General features: G+C 39.4%; 1 protein-coding gene across 1 annotated transcript in view; it reads left to right on the top strand.

The window, feature by feature from the left end:
• GPC6 (glypican 6) overlaps positions 1–17,067 on the top strand; it is a 719,055-nt gene extending 701,988 nt beyond the window's left edge. Inside the window, exons 8-10 of the mRNA XM_053935976.1 lie at positions 6,823–6,959; positions 15,919–16,094; positions 16,530–17,067. Of these exons, the coding sequence (XP_053791951.1) occupies positions 6,823–6,959; positions 15,919–16,094; positions 16,530–16,732 (516 nt within the window). The 3' untranslated portion in view covers positions 16,733–17,067. The remainder of the gene's footprint in view (positions 1–6,822; positions 6,960–15,918; positions 16,095–16,529) is intronic.
• Positions 17,068–21,786: the final 4,719 nt, after the last annotated feature.

Here is a 21,786-nt window from a genome sequence, read left to right as displayed (position 1 = left end):
GTGTAGGAGTATTAGTCTGGAAGCTGAAGGCACCCTAACTCTCTGAACTTATATATGTGTTACTCTGAGAATTCAGTAAGGTTAATAGCCATTCTTTATTGTTATTAAAGGCCTTAACTTTTTTCTTGTCAAAGGTAATAACTCTCAGAGACAATGACATCAACAAATCCTTTCATTTTGCTTCAAAATACTCTGATGAGAAAAATCTTGCTTTGTAAAGTCACCTGGCTCATTTCTTTTATTTCACAAATTACCCAGGTGCTCATTTGTGCTTTATAACTGGGATTCTGCATTAGTTCTTGATTAGAAGAGCTGTCATCTGCTTTTCTGCAGATTCAGAAACATGAATCATGAGCAGGCAGTTATTGGTAAAGCTCCGGAGTCACAAAGTCAGGGGAAAAAAAAAAAAAAGGATGGAAAACAAAAAGCATTTGTTGAGCAAGAAGACCTGGGTGAAATTCTCAGAACTTCTATGCCCTGAGAAAGTATCAATAACCATAAAATTTCACAGCCCCCCTTTTAGAACTGCAGTCTTAATGTTTTGTAGGGAAAATAAAGCTTTGGTTAACCTTGGCACTGGCAGACCTCATTAAAATAACAGCCTGTCACTTTTGAGTTTAAAATAACAGGGTTGTCAGTTTTATATTCAGCGGAACAATCTACGGTCTTATTCTCTGGGAAACACAGCGGGTGTGCTGAGGGGGGCTGGCAGCAGCGTCAAGACTGAGCAACACTGCCATCTCGAGGGCCCCCCAAACCCAGGGTTCCTCCCTGGCAGCTGGGGCAATGCGGTGCTCAAACCCTGCCGAGTCCATGTGGCACACGCCTCACTTTTTAAAAAGCTGAAAATAATCCACCATCAAGTGCATGGTGGTTTGGCAACAGCTTGGCATTTAAATTTGTTTTGCGAGAAAGTATGGAAATGTATAATGTATGAAAAGAAAAATTTCCATATAGAGCAAATAAAGTTCTGCCTTGCTTGTTTTATAATCGAAGCAAGTCACCCTCACTGAGGTACCTAGTGTGCATTGAAATTTTGGGCGCCTAATGAGCCGCACAAAAATGTGTGCCTAAGCTCCCTACTTCTAATCAGTGGAGAAATGAAGGTTCCTTTAATAAAATGTCTGAGAGAGATCCTTTTTAGCTAAACAGCTGGATGAGACAGAGGGAGCCCAGTTCAGTTGCTTATACATAAATCCCTAGTGCCTCCAAGATATCTAGATGAAGATAAGAGAAATAACAAAGGACACGCAGGAGACACATCTTTCTTGGGGGACAGTCCCTAAAACTTAGTTAACTGCTTTTCATTAAGCCCATCTTACAAGGAAAACTGTGTGTCAGTTAAAATACACAGCTGTCCTATTCTAAGCTGCTTGTGAGATATGATTCCTGCCCTGTCTGCAACACACATATGTAACAGACATATGAACATAACAACTTAGTTAGAAACAATATGTGATTGCTACCTAGTCCTTTTAAACAAATTGTTGGCTGTTAGTCTTTGAATGCTTTCAGATTAAATCCCTAATGGACATAAATCGATGTATGAAAGTCTGGCACAGCTTTCTGCTGGTACGGCAGAACACAAATCAAATGGTGGTGAACTGTTTGTTCTTCCTACCTGGCCATGCCCATGATGAAGGGCATGCCTCTCACAATTCCACATGCATCTCAGGTGCTCAAGCACCTTATCCACAAATCTATTATCCAGCTGCCCACCATTATACAAGGTCTACATTATTTTTAATAAAGACTGCAAGGGTACTGAGTGCTTGGCTGGTTGTCTGAGACGCTACTAAGGCAAAGCAAGCAGAAGGCAAACAAAAAGCTTGTCTGGTTTTTCATTGGAAAATAATGTAGCATGAAGATGGCATTAGTTAAATGTTGCTTGTGAATGAAAGGGCATAGGAGTCTGTGACTAAAGAAACTGAACAGATACAAACATGGCTCGTGTTGGCTGCTTTCGTATCTGTTCTCTGAGACAAAATGTCAGACCTCTTTCCACTTGCTGTCTGTAGCTGTTCTGTCAGTATGACACGCTGGCAGAATATACTTCACATACATGGCCTGAAGTCCCTGAAATTACCACACCCCATCACAAGCAGCCACTTGAAACACCTGCCAAGTGTCTTTGCTGCCACATACAACCCACAATACAACATCTGGGCTGGCACCCTGGTACCCCAGAGAAGCGACTTCCAGTGAACCACCAGAAATATTTGTACATTTTTCCAGGTCATAAAGGCTTAATTCTCAATGGACTTTGCATCAACACATCTCTGAGCATCCACAAGGAGAAGGTGTTGACAGAAAGGCAAGCTGAATATTCTGCATTTACTCCAAAAGGAAAATCTTTCTAAATTGCAGAATAAACAAGGAAAAAAATGTAATTGAAAAAAAAACATCAGGAGGAAGAAAGAGAGGTTAAAGGGAAACATTTCTTCTTAACATAAAGACTCCATATTATTTTATTTCATTTATTGCATTGAACCTATGTCAGGTTTGTGTGCATTTCACCATCTTTGAACACAATTTTAGCAAGATGAATACTTCTGATAGTCTTTTATCTCTGAAAGTAGGAATTATATGGGTGAAGATGATAAATCTCTAAGGAATATGAGATGGTCTTGACAGGGGAAGATTTGGCAGAGCAGGACAAAAAGGAAAGAAAAGGAATTTAGTTTTAAAAAATTATTTTAGGGACTTCACATTTAAAATTTGCTTTTTGAGCATACCTTCTCACACTGCCAAATAAGCATTCTTCCATCAGAAATTAACCAAAGTGATTCCACTGTCTGCCGTGTTCACAAGCAAGGGTCTTTCTGCAATCTTTCATGCCTTATGAAACTGATATTCAGCACACTTTTATTTTTACATAGTATATTCAAAACTTACTTTGAATTCTCATTTTATCCAAATGCTCTGAAATAAAGCAAGGAATGCTAGGGTCTGATTCCTACTAAAGTGACAGGCTTGCTTTTAGCTCACTTCGTGACTTTGGCATGCAAGATGAGTAAAGACAGAAACACGGGTCAGCTTTATTTACCTTATAACTGAGCCCATGCTGATAGGCCTGGAACTGAGCTCATGGGTGCCCTTCCAAGTTCTTCTGGGGAATTGCATGACATACATGACTGACTTGGTTGCATAAGAAGTCAGTGGCAGAAATACAAAATAAACTGTTTCTCAATGTAGGATGTGTAGCTATACCATTCCTGTAACTCTGGATATGAGTTTCTCTTTGCAAATTATGCAAATACTTAACTTTTCTCATTTACATATTAATGCCTTTCTTCTGTTAGCAATTATAGATCAAGACAAGGCTATTTTAATATCCATTTTTTTATGTCCCCAATAAATTAAAAACTTAACTTTTTGTGTGTTTCTGGCTATATCTTTTTTCTTATGAGAAAATATTGTGATTCAGAACAAGTTTCATACCTCCAAAGTAGCTGAAAAAAGGGTATTTCAATATAATATCAGGGCTATGTCAGAAAGATAACTAGGGAAAATCAGGCTAGCTACAGCCAAAGATATCCAGCTGTCTTAATCCCTATAAATCTCTGCTAGAGCAAGTGAAAAGAAAATATGTAAAATATCAAAACCGCACATGTCTCATATTTAAATATTTCCACAGAAGTCTAACCAAGCTTGAAAGTTAATCTTTAATTCAAAGAATAGGAAATACCGAGGAATCATTTACAAGGCCACAGGTCACTAGGGAATACAGTAGTCTGACTTCATAAATCACAAGCAAGCAATGTTAACTGAGTCCTTAGTGGGTTCTATCTTATTTTCAAGGGTCTGTACATCTGTTACATAGTTTTTAAATGCTGGTGGCGATCAAAACAATGTACAGAGGAACATGTGTAACCATGGGGACTAATAAGAGAATTTCTGTGGTCATGCTTGACAAGATCCCAGAACTGAAGCCTCTGAAATCCACAGGCAAAAAGTTTAACATGTCATGTCAGGCATTACAACTCCTAATTCTGTTCTGCATTTAAAGTTACATTAAAAGTACTCCAAAGTCATTGCCTGCCCAAATATTCATCTCACAGATGAATACCAGGCCATCAGGCTACTCCCTAAAAGGGGAAGTGAATCAATCAGTGTTCAGAATTCCTTTAGCAAAGCCATCAGACACCACACTGCACTTCCAGAAAGTTTCAGGATGAGGTTCAAGGAACCAGTTAGACAGATGTGCAAACTCCAGTGCTAAAAACCTGAGGATTAAGAGAGGTCTGGTCAGACAGCAGGAAAGGGCAAGACTCCAGAGACTGAGTCCACACAAGTTGTGTAAAGCTCCATGGTGAAATAATGCAGTAGGAAGGTGTGAGGTGGGAGATAGCTGTGAAGGGAAATATCTGAAGGACATAAAAAAATGTTAAAATGCACCTGAATCGAAGGCACCTCGAGAGGCTGTAAATGGTAATGTTTCCCTAAGCTGTAGTAATTTTTACTATTGCTGCCTTTTGTGAGTCATGCAAATGTCTGCTTCCCCCCAGGCTCTAAAATGGGAATAACACCTCAGGAGGATGCCTCTGAGATTTAATTAGTTGTCATTCACCAACGATCCTAAGTAAGACCATCTACTTTATCAGGTGTACGTCCTTAACACAAATTAAAAAGGAAATCCGTTAGGAAGTTTAATGATTTGTTATCTAATATAGAGTATGCAGACACCATTTAATATCTTCAGAAGAGACTGGGGAATGGGAGTCCTCGTTTTGATTTTCAGGGAGTATCTGGAAAGCATGTGCAGTGTGTGAGCTGTGAGAATCTCTCTCCATCCTTTTACTGGCTTCTGTGACTATTAAAGGCTTCTACTCCAAATTATAGCCCTTAGAAGGGTCAGGGGGGAAATCACTTTCCAATAGGTGTTGAATCACTTGTTGAAAACAGAGGTCTGCAAGTCCTAGAGCACCAGCTCTAATTTGAATATGGGCAAAATCTGAATGTAACTCCAAACACATGAGTTTTGAATAGCTTTACGTAACTTCCAGCAAGCAACGAAGTTACTGCTCTGAAAGCTAATCACTCACAACCAGTATCAATGAGATTACTCGTGTAAATTGTCATCCAGGCACAAGCAATAATAAGAAAATCTATCCCTTTGACTTTCATGTTCAGTAAACTTATATTAATTGATTGTACACCCTATAATCTTTCTTTCTTACACTTTGTATAGAATTTCTCTATTCTCATTGTGTACTAGCAGGAATTTACACACCATGAACAATGGGCAGTTTAAATGAGTTGCTTGTGCTGGTTAGCTATTCCAGTAGAGACCTTGGAATTTTTTACCCTCAGCATGGGCAGAAAGAGAATAAGAGGGATTGCTATCTCCCCAAAAACCCTGGTCCTATGGACCAAAGACATCAGAAAGGGCTAGCATCCTGAGACTATCTCCATTTCTGCCAAAGCCTTGCTCACAGCCTGTAAACTGGAATTTATTTTTTGGCTTAACAGGGCTCCCCTGTTGAGACTTTGAAGGCTTGCAAATGCCACTAGTATCTCATGTGAAAACAAAGCAACTAGGGCTTGGCAAGGGGTGTGGAGGAGATTTATAAGGTGTCTATCATGGCAAGAAACACTGTCAACAACCCATACAGAAAAATACTCTCCTATTTATTTCTGGTGGATGAAAATTCAAACAGTGCTTCTGAAATAACATCCTCAGCTGTTTCTATCTCCTGGCTTATAAAGTGACATTCCACAAAGTTTAAGCATGGCAAAGCAGTATAGGCCATTTGTGAGGAGAGCTATCATGTCCTGAGAAAAAAAGATAAAACAGATAAATAGCTGAGTACAATATTGTACCTCAACAAGCTAAAAGACAATATCAAAACTGAATGGAGGAATGGAGAGCTTTTGTTTCTTGGTTTTTTAAAGAACAAAGCTTAGCGTTTTCCTTTAAAAGCTATTCAACAAGCTCCCCTAAATCCTATTACAACTTAATGTGAAATGCGTCTGTTTCCATAAGACCAACAGTGGCAGCATTCATCCTTTGTAGTCTGTCCTTTGTTGTTTTTTCTATCTATTCTTGTAGATTTCTCCACTCTAGTATACCATACACAAAACAAGAACTGAAAAAATTTTAGGCAGAACACTTATTTATTAAGTTGATGCTGGAAATTCAGTTTGTTCCTGCTTGTCACCTGAATCATGCCAAATTAAATTATTGTTCAAGGAATTTATAAGGTAAAGAAACTGTTTTGATACTGTCCCAACATTTCTTGCATGCAGATTCTGTATTCAGCTACTGATATTTAGCTAAACATAATAGCAAAGATGAATATAGTCTCCGCATGACTTCTCACTGTAACTGAGATCCAAATGTACTGCAGTGTATTCAGCCCATGTATCTTAAATCAGTTCAACATCAGCTCAGCACTGCACCATTTTTAGAACCTCCACATGTAGCTGCCTATATAATATTTTTCTAAGACATGACCAAGCTGATGGGTTTATCTGATGTACACTATTTAACTGAATTCACATTCAGCAGACTGTGAGGCATATTCTTAAAAAGGTGTATATTTAGAAAACCTTAGATAAATGGAAACTAGGAAGTGCAAGATGCAACATTTTTATTAATGTCTTGCCTGTGGAAAAAGGTGACTGATTGTTTGTATATTCTGAACTCAAATGCTGGGTGTCTTGTTTTTAAACACAAGAAAATTAAGTTTCAGCACCTTTAGCTTTTTTTAACCTTCACCATCATCACCATTACAAATTTATACAACGTATTGTTTAACATTATAATTTGTGTGGCTGATGTTTTTTAATCTGTTTTCCCTCTCATTGTCTCTTAATCAGGTAACAGATATTAAAGAAAAGCTAAAGCTCTCTAAAAAGTTCTGGTCAACGTTGCCCTACACAATCTGCAAAGATGAGCGAGTGACAGCGGGTCCGTCTGTCGAGGAGGACTGCTGGAATGGCCACACCAAGGCGAGGTGAGGTGGACCCCTCTCCACCCCACCCAGTCCAAATCCCCATCTGGCCTGAAGCATTCATTAAACTGGGGGTATTTCACAAAACTGTTTATGAGGGTGAAACAGAAATGGGGGGAACAAGCCATTGTCCACACTCCACTTGTAGCCAAGATTACTTATTGTCAAAGTGCCATTAAAGCCAGAGTGTAAGTCAGGGTAAATGTGCACAGAGGGTCAACATGTGAAGGCAGAAAATGTGCATTGGTTCAGCTCCAGAAGGATAATTTATACTGAGATTTCAAAGAGCTCTTTAGGTCCATTTAGCATCCCCGTGTTGGGACTGACAGCTTGTGAAGCAATTGCACTCTCGGGATACTGTACTGGGATGAAACAGAAATTGGAATTTCAATTCTACTTGCTATTGGCTGGCAAAGCTTAAGGCTATTTACTGGGGGGGGGGGGGAGGGCAAAAAATGAAAAATCACCACCAGAAAATAAATGTAGCACTCCTACTTATCTTGTGTAGAAGATTTGACCTTGTGTTACTTCTTCAGAGATAACTGTGATCATCTGCCCATATTTGTGATGAGTTTTCTGTGAGTTTTAATTTTGAAGTTTACTTGGCCCTGGCTGCAGCAGACCAGGAGCCAGCAGATGAGCAGGTGTCTCCAAAAGTCCCAGTGTGAATTCATCAGCTGACAGAGGAGAGGATCTGATTGTCCCTGCTGAGAGGGGGAGGAATTTGCTCAGGGACCATGCCAGGGGCATGGTTTCAGGTGTGGAGCAGTATCCTATGCTTTTGAGTAGACATGAGGAATGGAGAGGTTTGAATGTCTGGTGAGAGCTGAATCTGAAGAGAAGTGACATGTTCTGGCACTCAGGGACTGGAATCTTTATTTTCCTTTTACCTGAAGATATATATGAAGACAGAATATTAAAATGAGCCAAAAAGAAAAAACAACCAACCAATCAAACAAATAAACAATAGAAAAAAATGAGACAAGCATGCAAAATATAAAAAACAGTGCAAATAAGACAACATAGGAGAAAAACTTAGAAATGTGCTCAGTGTCATTTTACGTGGATGCATGGATGGACCAATGCATAAATCGATTGCACCCCCCCACCATCTCATCATCTGATCATTTTGATAAGGAGCACAGTTTACAGGAGGATGTTTCACACTGAATGCACACAATTTTTTCCTAGCGTTACTACATAACCGTCAAAGGAATTCATTTTACAGACAGGAGGAGGGGGCTGTTTGGGATACTGCTAGCCCCTTGAATCCACTTATGGATGAATGTGAACGAGTCTGTCCAAAAGCATGAGCCACTGCTTAGTTGCTAAGTCCCAGATCCAGAGAAAGTCCCTGGGGATTCAGAGAAGTACTAGTAGGAGTGTCTGGCTATTACAGTATTCATCATAAAGGAATGATATGAAGAGAGAAATTAAAATGTGTGGTTTCTCTTTCTCTATTTTATCCTTTCTTGTTATTGAACTTTGAAAGACATGAGCCCAGGCCAGTGCACTGCCAGCAGTTAAGCAGAATTTCAAGGCGCCCCAGCTAAATGCCATGAGCCACATCAGGATGCATGCATCAGTAAGAGATACACGCTACTCTTTCTACAAAAGAGCAGCCAAATCCCTTAATATCTATCTATTCCTCCTGGTTTCCATGCTTAACACTACTGTGTGTACTACATCTGGCAAATACTTGGCAGCTCTCTTCTGCTCCTGCACTGAAGGGTTTGGCACAGCTTCCACATTTGTTGGGAGTTAAGGAGCTACATTTTATGCATACAGTTTTTCACCCTACTTTTGCAGAATTTATCTTGTGAGAAGCCTGGGTTTTTTCATTATGCCTTCTGAGATTAATGTTCTGGAGAGAGAAGAGCAGTCTTCTGTTAATAATCTCTTTGGTATTTGAACACAGATGTTTCACTGGATGTAGAGTGACAGCTTCAAAATATCACCTGAAGATATGATTTTAGCAGGTCCAGTCACTACTCCTCTGACCAGTTTCTGTTTAATATCCATTCACAAAGGAAATGTATAGTCATAGTAACAGAATTCAATAAATGCTTCAGGTGGAGGCAATAGTAATAAATCAGAGAAACACCACAGAATGCCATGGCTGCATATTAAATAGTATTAAAAACTATATTGAAAATAACCAGCTCTAAATGCAAAATCACCTCTTGGCTGGTGGACAAAGACTTTTACTGCAGCATAGAAAAATAAAAGTTTCCTTTATCAGACTGATTAGTATCTGATACCAAATACTAGCTCACAAGAACGAGCATAGTGGAATCTGGCCAGTATTCATATATATATATATATATATCTGTGTTCACTGTGTCAGCTGTCATAAGCACCCCTGTGCTATGTGAGGAGCTGCATGTTGAATTCCAGAGAATATGACAAAAGCCTGTGGTAGGAAACAAAAGGAAATTTAGCCACCTCCTGTTTTCCTAGACATTAATGCTGTAAGTAAGAAGACAACATGGGGTTGACTACCATTGGAAAAGGAAATTATTGCTGGGCTTTTTATCAAATTCTATTTTGGAATAAAGAATTAGAAACTTTGAATTGCCAGATAGACACTATGCCTTATGTTTTACTTTACACATCACCTTTTGATACTGCTTTTACAGGGGAAAAGAGTTACAAACCTGAGATCACAGAGAATGAGAGCTTGGCTTTCTCCTGAGAGAGGCATTACACCAAGGTCATTTGTGGTTATTACACTCCCTAAATATCACTTTGCTGCCATGATTAATTTACAGTGACACCAGGTCACCAACTGGAGGTCGCCAATTCACAAGTAATCATGGGGTAACAGAGTCATCCATTTGGTGTTCTGGAAGGGTGCACTTGGCTCATTGCTGATCCTGTACAAATAATGGTTTTAATCAGGTCACATCACGTAGAAACCAAGTGCTGTGGAAATGGGAAAATATTTATTAGATGGATGAATCTCTGTTTTTGAAAAATCCATATTAAAAATAATAATAATAGCTACTTCAGACAAAGTGCCTTTTAGAGAGATGCCCAGCAGGATTTCTCCATCATATTGGTATTCACAAAAGAACATGAACATAATTTTATGTTTAAAGAATTAACATCTTCTACCAGATGTGCAGAGACAGATTTCTGAAAGCTATTTAGGATCTAAAAAACAACATTAAAATCAAACTTGGAAAATTTACCTCCCTCCCTACATGCAATTAAATTCTTAACAACAGCTGATGGCATCTTCATTAATAGGTATTCTCCAGAATTAAGAAATTTTCCCAAATCATGGAAAATCAGGCTTTAGGACTTAAACTAAGTCCAAGGTATTAATCCTTAAATATATGACTTTTACTGGAGTAAGAACAGCAACCAAACCTGGAACCCTCTGATGTTCAGGAGAATAACCTTTAATTGCTCCAACCAACTCAGCCAGCTCATTTCAACCAAAGCATCTGAGAGATTGTGCTCATGCACTATCATCCTGGTGCTCATGCTCACCAGGGCTATAGACTTATATTAATATGTCTTAGCTCTGAAAAGCTGTAATCCATGGAATAGATAAGACCTGCATTCCTTTCCACAAGGAAACCTATCACTCCTCCAAACAGAAGAAGAAATAGAATCACATATCAGACAGAAAAATAAAACAAACAGAAAAACATAGAGAAAGGTAAGGAATAAAAGGAAAAATGAACACTATAATTTTCGATATTTATCTCAAAACTACAAGGTATGTCACCAAAGCAAACACAGGATAGATTCTCAGCTGTCCTGACATTCTCTTCTTCTCCTGCCACACATGTGGGAGTGTCTACTTCTTTGGCAGAGAGCTTTTAATTTCTGGTGAAATTCAGTGGGAAGAAAGACTCACCAGATCAGTGTTTGCCCTGAGAAAGTTGCTCACTGATGTCCAGCAAAGCTTGCAGTAACAATGAGTTGAGTGTCCTTTAGCTGGATGTAGGCACAGGTAACTGTTTATCACCACTAGTGAAAGCAGGAATAAACCACTTCTCACTATGTGTGAAAACTGCCTATTCTTAATTTATGGCTCTAGTTTATTTTTATATCTTCAAAAAAAACTGGCAGTGAGGCATTTTCTCCCTCTCCTTGTGTCTGCTCAAGCTTTTCTCCAAGATGGAGGGAAAAAGCCAAACAGAAAATATCCTATGGGGATTACCTCCTGAGCAAACAGAATCAGATGAGGTGAACTAGTTAGCCAAACAAGGCAATTTTCCACTGCACTTATCTTTCTGGACCAGATGTGACTGTCTAAACCCAGCCCAGTAAGGCTGTGTTGTATTTTGTATCCTGTTGCCTACAATTCTGTGCGCCTGGAATAACTCCAGTACTGCCTAGGTGGCATGCCCCAGTTGTACTGTAAGCAGCTGCTGTGGAAGCAAAGTATGGAGAATGTTGCCCTTTAAGAGAGATTATTTTTAAAAATCAGATTCCTCCTTTTTCTTTTTCTTTTCTTTTTTTTTTTTTTTTCTTGGGGGGGTGGGGTGTCAACTTTACAGGCTTTATATATATGACCTGAAAGATTTATCAATCATTTTTAGACTTGAAAAGGAAGCAGACACTGTGGAACATTAACAGGTTATTAAAAAAAAAAAAAAAAAAAAAGAAAATGAGTGGGAAAAGAGAAGTGGTTTTAAATAGGCTTTGTGGTACTTTGCTATGATGTGCCAAAAGACATCTTTGCTGTGTCTGCTGAGACAAGCAAGAACTGTGGAAAGGCTAAGAGGAACAGAAAGCATTAATATTTCAGAAAACAATGTAAATTACACTAAAATCCTGACATAGCTGAGCAAGGAGCAAACACCAGAAAACAAACAGTATTGTTCAGCTTCTCTATACTCAGAGGGCTAAGAAAGCTTGCTTCTCTCTTTTTTTGTTTTTTTTTTTTCCTTTGCTAGGAGGATGGAAAGAACAGACACTGATTCAGGTTGGCACTTCTCTTCATTTATAATGGGCATACAGTTCTTGTAATGGCCAGGCCTAAAAAGAGATCATTAAGGGGAGCAGAAGCAGCAGCAAAGCTTAAAATTCACAAGGGTGTCTCAACTTACGGAACTGCAGCAAAAGCAGCTGTGTTCAACAACTTTGCCCAGCCAGCAACAAATCTTCTGTCAAATCATGGTCCCAAGACATGGCTTCCTATTCGGCATGACTTAACCCTACCCCACACACATCAAAATGCTTTTGTCAGAACATGTGTCGGGCTGCCTCTCCGAGGCTGCCACTCACAAAACACCTTGGGCTGCATGTTCCCATATCTGCATCAGTCCTTTAAAGAAAGGAAATCTATTCAAAGATATTTCATTCAATATAGACTTTTCTGTCTTTCCTCTCCCCCTGCAAAGAAGCAGGTGAACTAGTTCAGCAATGATGGCAGAATCCAGCGGCACATTCAAACATTTGGGTACTTAAATATGCGGTAAGGCAATAAAGAGTGTGTTGCCCATGCAGTTGGAGATTCTCTGGGCCATCTGGGATGATGTGACACAGGACACTGCCTCCCTATGATGTGATACAGGACACTGTCACATGTGACACAGGACACTGCCTCCCCCTGGACCAGAGCCTGGGCTAAAACGGCTTGAACATTTTTTAAAAGCACCAATGTTAACGTGCCCAAAAAGGCCCCCAATACCCTGCCAGTGTACTCAAAGAGGCGGTTTTCCACTGGCTGAATACACTTACCTACTGCTATGTAAGATGATCTAAGTAGTCATGACACCTTTGTGGAACTGGGAAATTAGACCCTGGACCTAGTGGATATTCAAACCCTACTGGAGTGGCAGCATGATGCCAAGCAGCCTACATCCTAGTGGCTAAAGTGGCATTCAAGACTCAACTGCCTTAAGAACGACACACACTATAACTTTAGATGCCCGAGATGTCCAGGACCTTCCACTAAAACCTGCAGATATGATCCAGAAAGCCTCACCTTTCAGAGCTCACCTTTCAGAGTTAGTGACAAGAAGAGGAGGAATAACAAAGAGCATTCAAATGGCACCAGCTGTCTGTGTTTACAGAAGGAAATCCCAGCAGATGAAACATAATGAACTAGTCATTTGGCCAAAGGCACATGGGACTCTAACAGCTGTCCCTGCTCCACTGATGAATAAACTCCTGACTAGCTGTGACTGGATCTGGTGGTAGCTAGATCTGGTGAGAGTAGGACTGACTCTGCTTATGCACAGCCACTTGCATTTGAACACAGAAGATTCGGTATGTGTGTAAACCTAAAGATTACTTTTCAGCCTTTCTAATTCTTTTGCTATTATGTCCTAAATGCCAAGGGAATTTAAGCATCCAACTAACTGTTAGGCAGTGTTAAGGCCATGGATTTCTTGTGACCTACATCAAGTATGTGTCCCTTACACACCTAAGTGAGGTACAGTTGCCAGGAATGCTTTGAGGGGTCACCAGATCCTGGGCAGATAAAGCAAAGTGTGTGGCAGTTCGACAAAATCACTGAATGGGCTGCCACATGTGAAGTTAGATGATCCTGAGAAGGACATCAGATGCATATTAGTCACAGGGCAAAATACGAACCTCCATGAAATGCACATACCAGAGCACTCTCTAATTGCTTTAAGTCAGTACATTCTTCTTTTATTATTGATGGTAAGACAAAATGAAATCAGACAGAAATCAGTCAAAGAAAGCCTTTGAGCTGCCCTTCAGAGCTATCCTTAACTTCTCATGGACAGCTTGCAATAAAGAGCTGCTAACCCTTTATAAACAAGGAAAGCAATCCACATGAATATTTAGCAATTTCAGCTTGTAGCTACTAACAGCTATGGCCATCACCATGGACAGGATACGGAGCAAGACAATCATCCTGTCTGAGCCAGTAGTTCAATTCTTACATTCTTGCTTTTTTTTAATCAACTGCACCTTGAAATTGCTGATTTACTCCTAGGCTGAGTAATTTATCTACAGCATCCCTTTCATTTGTAGAGACATGTGACAGATGGAGATGCTGTTCCTTTGCAGTCCAGAGCATCCCTGCCTGCCAAGGTCTCCATCCTACTGCCTCCAGGCAGCTCTGCAGAATTATTTCCTATCCTGTCCTTAGTGATTCATAACACCATGGCCTGCAGTCTTCCATACTGGGGGAGGTAGTTCTGTGTTCTCACCACAGTAAATCTGACTGCAGGAGTCTGGATGGGATCCCCACAGCAATGTTATTTCTCATCATGGTACTAATGAAACAACAGGACATGCAGCTTGAGGCTGGGTATTTTGGCAATCGTCTTTGGTTCTTCGATGTTCACACACCCCCAGGATTATTCTCATGTAAACCTTCAAAGGCCACTGCTGGCAAATGAGTCTCATCTTGCAAAGTGAGGACCCATTACACTAAGACTAAGCCCTTCCTTGGTGCACCAAAGCTTCTGTTGTCTTGTAAACCTCCAGAGCAACGCAGAGTTTATTTTCTCTTCACCATGACTTCAACAGAGAAAGTCCTTTAATCTCCCTTACTTTCGCATTTATTTTCCAGAGAGATTTATATTTCCAGACCAATATGAACAATGCTGTCATCAATGCCAAACTTCAGTGCTGGTAGAGAATTGGACACACACAAGTGAGAGTGATAGAGTGACGTGAAATACTCTCAAACTATATTTGGTACCAGGCATCATGCAAGTTTGTCTTTAGTAGGCTAGACTGTGCTATCATTACTTATTGTCTGAGCACACATGCACACAAGGAGTCCCACAAACATCAGTAGGACTGGTATGCAAACTAATTACAAAATAGATCATATCCTTATAAAGAATGTAAAAAAAAAGGTAGATCTGCCCCAAATCCCTTGCAGCCTAAATATGAGACAAAGATAGTAGGTAAAGACAGACAAGAGAGAAGAGGGAAACTGTGATGCACTATTTTCTCAGGGTGCCATGCCAGCATAGAGATATAATGTCAACCTTTTTTCAGCCTGGCAGCTGTAAAATGCACTGATAATTTTTGACAGAAATTTGAAGTAGGAAAAAATGTAGCTTTGCAAAAGCCTGCAAGGAGAGCTTCCTGAGGACAAAGAGCAGCAGGGGACAAAGAGTGCATCTTTAACAAAGGGAAATGGAGATTTTTACTGTAGGATGATTGGAGGCACGGGCTGCTTTTTGTAGGGTAAAGATGTGCAAAAGTACATTTGCTGCCTGTGAGCAGCCTAAGACTGCATTACTCAAGGTCAGAGAAAGGAGTGCTGCAGTAATCAAGAAATTATAAGGTAAGAGCCTGAATAAAAGATTCAGATTTGTTGATAGATAGGAAATGCCATACCTTAAATGTTATGCACAAAGTACATGAGACATGCAAGCATAGCCTGGTTTAAAGGAATAATGAACAAATCAAAGAGAATACTGGAGTTTGGTAAAATTGTAATGCTTTCTATGGGCCTGGATGTCATGTAGGCTGGAGATGTTGTTCATGGTGGTCTAAAAAAGAGATGCAAGGAAGAATTGGAGAAGAAAATTAAGTGTTCTTTTAAACACCTCAAGATAGGCTTCTAACCCGTCTCAGAACAACAAATATGCTATATACAACAAAGGACATCATATTTTTTAAGCAGAAAGAAATAAAACCAGCAGAATGCACTGTTAGATGCTTAATTTAGTGTGCAGCCATTCATGTCAGCAGAGGATATGAATATGTGGTGACTTACTGCTGGCTTGCAAACCTTTACCATAGCTCACACAGTCATTGCTCTTGCTGGGGAGTATATGGAGAGTTAGGAGGTTGAAAAACTTAAATCCTTTCTGCTCCCCATGCAGCTGTGCTACTAAATGGATCCTTTGGAGTTGGTAAAATTAAAAACTATATTTTTAAAACAGTTTTAATGGATCTGTTTAAGAATTGCACATTGAATTTCTTAACACATCATTTACTGCACAATGTTTTTTTTTCTGGAATTACTTGTCTCAAACTAATCTTTCATTCTGCTGTATAGATACTTGCCTGAGATTATGAATGATGGCTTGACCAACCAGATCAACAATCCAGAAGTAGATGTGGACATCACAAGGCCAGACACCTTCATTCGACAGCAAATCATGGCCTTACGTGTCATGACTAACAAACTGAAGAACGCATACAATGGGAATGATGTCAACTTCCAGGACACTAGTAAGAAGCCATTAACTGTCATTACATAACTGTAATTTTGGAACCCATTTATAAATTGGCTCTGTTGCAATGACTTACTGTGGTCTTTGTGCTCTGTGCTGCTGACAACATAAAAAGTCTTTTTCTGTTCCATGAAATTCCAGTTATATAATTGTTTCTTTTGCTTCTCTTGCTTATCTTCATGTTTAATACATCCAGACACTGAAGGCTTTCCATAATGCCAGCAGTCTGATCCTTTTTCAGAAGAGCACTTAATCACTTAATTAAGTCACAGTGGGTTTCATTTGGAAGCTTTGCTGAGTGAAATTTAGCACCACCAATACTTCCTCATTCCCAATGTGTTCATCCCCACTGGAGTGCCAAGTAGAAAGGAGAAAAGGGATGAAAGCTGTAAGCTATAGCACTCACTCTGTTTCCCTCACTCCTTTGTGCCAGGTGACGAAACCAGCGGCTCAGGCAGCGGAAGTGGTTGCATGGACGACATCTGTCCCACCGAATTTGACTTCGTCACCACCGAAGCACCGCCTGTCGACTCGGACAGGAGGGAGGTGGAGGCTTCAGCCACACAGCCTGGCTGGTCACTGCAGACATTGCTCGTCATCTTCCTCAGCCTTGTACTGCAGAGACAGTGGAGATAATCCTGGATCTAGTCAGAGAAACTGTGTTTTAGCTACAGAAACAGCCTACTTTCTTCTTTTCTTATACTCTTGGACAATGGACCATGCCACAAACACTTGCAGTTTTCTACAAGACAGCAGTTATTGCAACCTGCTTCCCATTTTAGTTTTCCCAAAGAGTACCAGGTGCCAGACTGAACTGCTTCCTTCTTTTTTCGGATATCTCTGAAGACAATATCCACTCTTGAGAGAATTCTTTCTCAATCCTTTATTACAGGAGACTTTCTGAGCTTCATTTCCTTTTATGCTGCAAAAGGGAAAAAAGATCTTACAGTATGTGTTTTTCCCCAGTGAGAAAAAAGATGGGGGAAGAAATCAAGAAAGTTTTCTTTCTGAATCAAGCCTGACTCAAGGCTGCTGCATTTCGACAGAATATCAAAAAAAAAAAAAAAAAAAAAAAAAAAAAGACAAGAAAGGAACAAAAAAAAATGCAACCGTTCTTCACTGACAGCCAGGTTTCCTTTAGGAACTTCTGTAGGATGATTCAGGTCATCAGAATGATCACTGTTATAGGGAGGAAGGCTGGATTTTTTTTTCCCCAACACTAAAAAAGTATGTCTCAGCAGTGAATTTCTTTCACTCCATCTGCCAACCACATCAGATTGGTATGAAGGTAGAGAAGCTGAAAAATAAGTTTATCTTTTAGTATGGTAGTAGCTCCACTAGCTTCAGAATGTCACGTTACAGTTGCTTAGGATTTGAATCTTAATGCCCAGTAAAAATATGAGTAGTAGCATGATTTCACTTAGTTTCTTTTAGGATTTATCCGTGTTATAGAATTGTCACAGTTTTCCACTTAGCTCACCCCTGTGAGCTCACCAGCCATGATGGTAATGTTAAACAACTCTCTTGACCCCTCACGGGCTCAGACAGAAAATAATCTCTTGTGATGTAATCTTTTTCCTTTTGTTACTGTTCTGACATCGATTAGAACTTTTTGCTACTATGTCCATTACCCTACCAAGACAGCAATTCTCTAATAGACTAACAGCAACCAGATCAATAGTGTGTTTCACACCTAACTACATCTTTCATATCAGTTAATTTCAGTGTCGCAAGGATTTGTTCTACAAAATTTCAGATCAAACAAATATACAGTACTGACATGGAGATTTCTTTCTCTTTTTTAGTCTTAGTATGATCATCTATTTTTATATATATAAATATATATATATAAATCACAGATTTTAACTTCTTAATTACAAGCTCAGGGTTGACACTTCTTTATAAGAAAAAAAAATGTTTGGTCAACCAACTCTTCTTTTTTTGCTGCTCTGAAAAGTAACCCTTTAATGACTGGTGAGCATGAAAATCAAAGAAGAGAATTTTTTACATATCCAGTTGTCCATTTCCTAACAAGTTTGCAGGTTGGTGGAGAAAACCTCTCTCATATGTGTGTATTTGGTGGAGGGGTGGGGGGGAGCATGTGAGTTTGTATGATAGGCCTAGAGAAGGACATGGATGTTAATTGTGATGGTAATTGTACTTCAGATTCTTCAAGGATACATTGCTTTAATAATCATTGTCTAAATGGTTATGGTCTGGGATAGAGTTTCCCTAATTTGCATCTGGTCATAAAACCCGAGATGGAAGCTGTTTAAATCCTGGACAAATGTGTGTCAACAATTAGACATCAAAATCTTCCTTCTTCTATCAACCACAGACAAAGGATTTTTGGGGCAGTTCTGTGTGGTGTTGAAATTATTTGCCACAAATTTATTTCCTGATTCTTACATTGACTCTGGAAATGGTATGCACAAATTGTGGTAACACTGTAAAGCCAGCCAACCACATTCCAATTTAGCAGCAGAGCAGGTAGATCTTATCCATTGCAATTGCTTTTTCTTGTCAAATTATAATTAGCTATCGATTTAGGCATGAAATTAAAATAGAAAACACACAGCACGTTAGAATAAAGTATACTTAAGCACTTTTACCAAAAAGTATTTACAATCTATTTATATAGTGTGTCTAATAACAAAAAGCATAAGTTTTGAGCCACTTGTATTCAATTCCTTTTCTTCCCCATTTGTTCACTTTGAAATATAATAATAGATAGCAGCATAGAATCATAGAATCATGGAATGGTCTGGGATGGAAGGGACCTTAAAGATAATTTAGTTGCAACCCCCCCTGCCATGGGCAGGGATGCCATTCACCAGATGAAGTTGCTCAGGGCCCCATCCAGCCTGGCCCTGACAGGTGGCCTGTTCTTCTGGGCCCAGATTAGTATGTCACTGTCTAAGCGTACAGATCACACGGGTCTTACATGTGTAAGCACAGCAATGCTTCCCACTTCTCCAAATGTTCCCCCTGGATCAGGTCTTCTGATTGAGCATTTACTGTGTCCAGGAAGTTTAAGCCAATCCTCACAGGGTTTTTCTTTTGCCTTGGTACAGCAGGTATCAAGCAGAAAGTCTTTGCTTTTAATTTTTTTCCTGAAATTGCACATGTTGTTTTCTACAAGGAGAATCCTTTAAAAATCTCCCCTTTCCATCTCTTTCTACCCACCTCCACATCCTCTCTACATGCTCAGCAACTTTGTTTCAGGAGAAGTTAAGTTTGATTTTGATTTCTCTGGTTGTGTGTTTATTCAGTGGTAACTGATTCTATTTCCATCTGATTATTCTGGATCTGAAAGACAGGCAAAAGTGTCCAAGCCCTCTGGTGCAAGTCCTCTGTTGTACTTGCTCCACACTGCTAGTGAAGGAGTTGATGGACTCATCAGGTTGTTGTGTTAGCCTGGGCATACATGTGGGTGATCTGATGACTGTTTTCAGCTGGTGCAGCCAAGGTGTGTGTCCAGGGTGCTCTCATCTATCTGCAGACCTCCATGGACTTTTGGACAAGGAGTAAATTGGATCCTTTTGGACAAGGAGTAAGAAAAAACCTGGGGTTCACTGAATGCACTCGTCACTGGAGGAGCTTGCCCTGCTCTTCTTGAACTGGATCTTATACACTGCTGCTCAAACAACACACCAGCTTAATCTTTGCCAAAACATGATTCTTGCAGGAGTTCTGCCAGAAATGTTTGTCTTCCACATTATTATTTCTCCTCTTATTTTCCTACTATGCATGGTGATTTTTTATGAGGAGACAGAGATGCCTTTGTGTGAAGTTACTGTGTAGACATTTCTTTAATAGTCCCTAAAGGTTGAATACACTCTTCACACATTGCATTTTTCTGAGATTAAGAGAGCTATTACATCTACAGAGAAAATGAAATGGGGAATGAAGAAGAGAAAAGGCATTCATGTTCATAAATGTGAGAATCTACATAATTTCCAATTATTCTATTCACACATCCTTTGCATCCAATAGTTCTTCTTCTGAGGCAATTTTTTGGTGTGCCACAATTTCAATATTTCTCTTCTGTTAGCAGCAGATAAAGTAATAAATTATAGAGAAGACAATTACATGTTGAAGAAAAAGGAGCTAAGTCCTAAGGAAAAGTCCTTTGTTTGTGTAAACCCTCTATGCTGCGCAATCTAGAAGTTCTTCACGTGTAACGTTCTTTTAAAGTGGAGGCTAATAAAAAATTAGATGTAATTAATTACATAACTATTGCTGTAGACCCCTGTGAGGTTCTATCTTTTCTATGTTAACTGAATTGTTTTTGCATCATCCTCAAATTTTTCATGTTCATTGTACTGCAGATTTTTCTACTGATGACTCAGTACATAGTACTGTAAATGCAGTGCAGACTACCTGGACTCTGGCCAAGCTTAGGCATTTCAAAAAAAAAGACAATCAGAAAAAATTGAAAAAAGAGATTAGAGATTTCCTACAAAAGAGGAAGAGGAAAGGAAACTGTGCCTCGGTGTTCTGGTAAGGGTTGATCTATCCCAGTTCCCTAAGAGGCATCATAGACCTCTGTCCATGGAAAGCTCTGAAAATCTGAGTCTCGGATGCACGAAACATCCCAGTTCTGTGGAACTTTTTAGGAAAAATTATTCCCACAGATGTGTGAACCAGTTTGAGCTGCTTCCATGCAAAATGGCTTTACTGTGCATGTGACTGGGCAGTGGCACAGATTGCTCAGACAGGCTGTAGAGTCTCCCTCACTGGAGATATTCAAGAACCATCTGGACACAATCCTGTGCCATGTGCTCCAGGATGACCCTGCTTGAGAAGGGAGGTTGGACCAGATGACCCACTGTGGTCCCTTCCAGCCTGACCCATTCTGTGATTCTGTGATTCTGTGAGCTGGAGCTGTTCTTGGGAGGTGGCCTCTATGTGCAGTGTCTCAGTAGGCAGCAGTTGCCTTCAGTTTACTAACTGATTTTGAATCATTATCAAATGTAACTATACTTATTCACTGAAACTTTTATTACTTCAACATAAAAAATAAATTACAGCACTGATGCAAATTGTGGCTTTTGTTTTTAATTTGCTTCCAAAGATAACCCACTAGAACTGAATACAGAAAATTTTAGAATGATTATGCAGGTTTCCATAAATTTCATTATGGATATTAAGAAGAAATCCACATTTCAAAGACCACAAAACTATTTTTACTATATTAACCCACAAATGTTCAAATCTGCTAGAGGAGAATGGATAGATTTAACAGTGGAATGTAACATAAAATTGAAAAAAGCCATAATTTTAAAGGGAAATTCAGCAGTCAAAGGCTAAGTCTTAGTGTCAGTACTGAGATTATGTTGTCAAAATATAATAGAGTCAGCAATGACTACTTTCAAGAAAAATAGGGCAGGTGATGCACTGAACATGGCAATGTTTTCATTACAACTACTCAGACTGTGAGGATCATATTAATATGTGTAATTATGACCCTTTTTGGATAAGATAATGATAAAGACCAGAGTGCCATGGTAACAGGGTATGTGAAGGATAAATGTTATGATAGTAACAATTTCCTCATCTGTTAAGCAGTATAGGAGACATAATGGAGAACGAAAAACTTCGATTTTTAAAATAAAGTTCTAACATCGGGCAAGAGTGATGGTCTCAAATTAATTCAGTCTGAACAGTTTGCAACAGTCTGTCCTATT

Source organism: Vidua chalybeata, chromosome 2 (assembly GCF_026979565.1).
Source record: "Vidua chalybeata isolate OUT-0048 chromosome 2, bVidCha1 merged haplotype, whole genome shotgun sequence".
NCBI classification, from domain to species: Eukaryota; Metazoa; Chordata; class Aves; order Passeriformes; family Viduidae; genus Vidua; species Vidua chalybeata.
The sequence above is the reverse complement of the archived record's forward strand: the minus strand, read 5'-3'. Positions and strand labels throughout refer to the sequence as shown.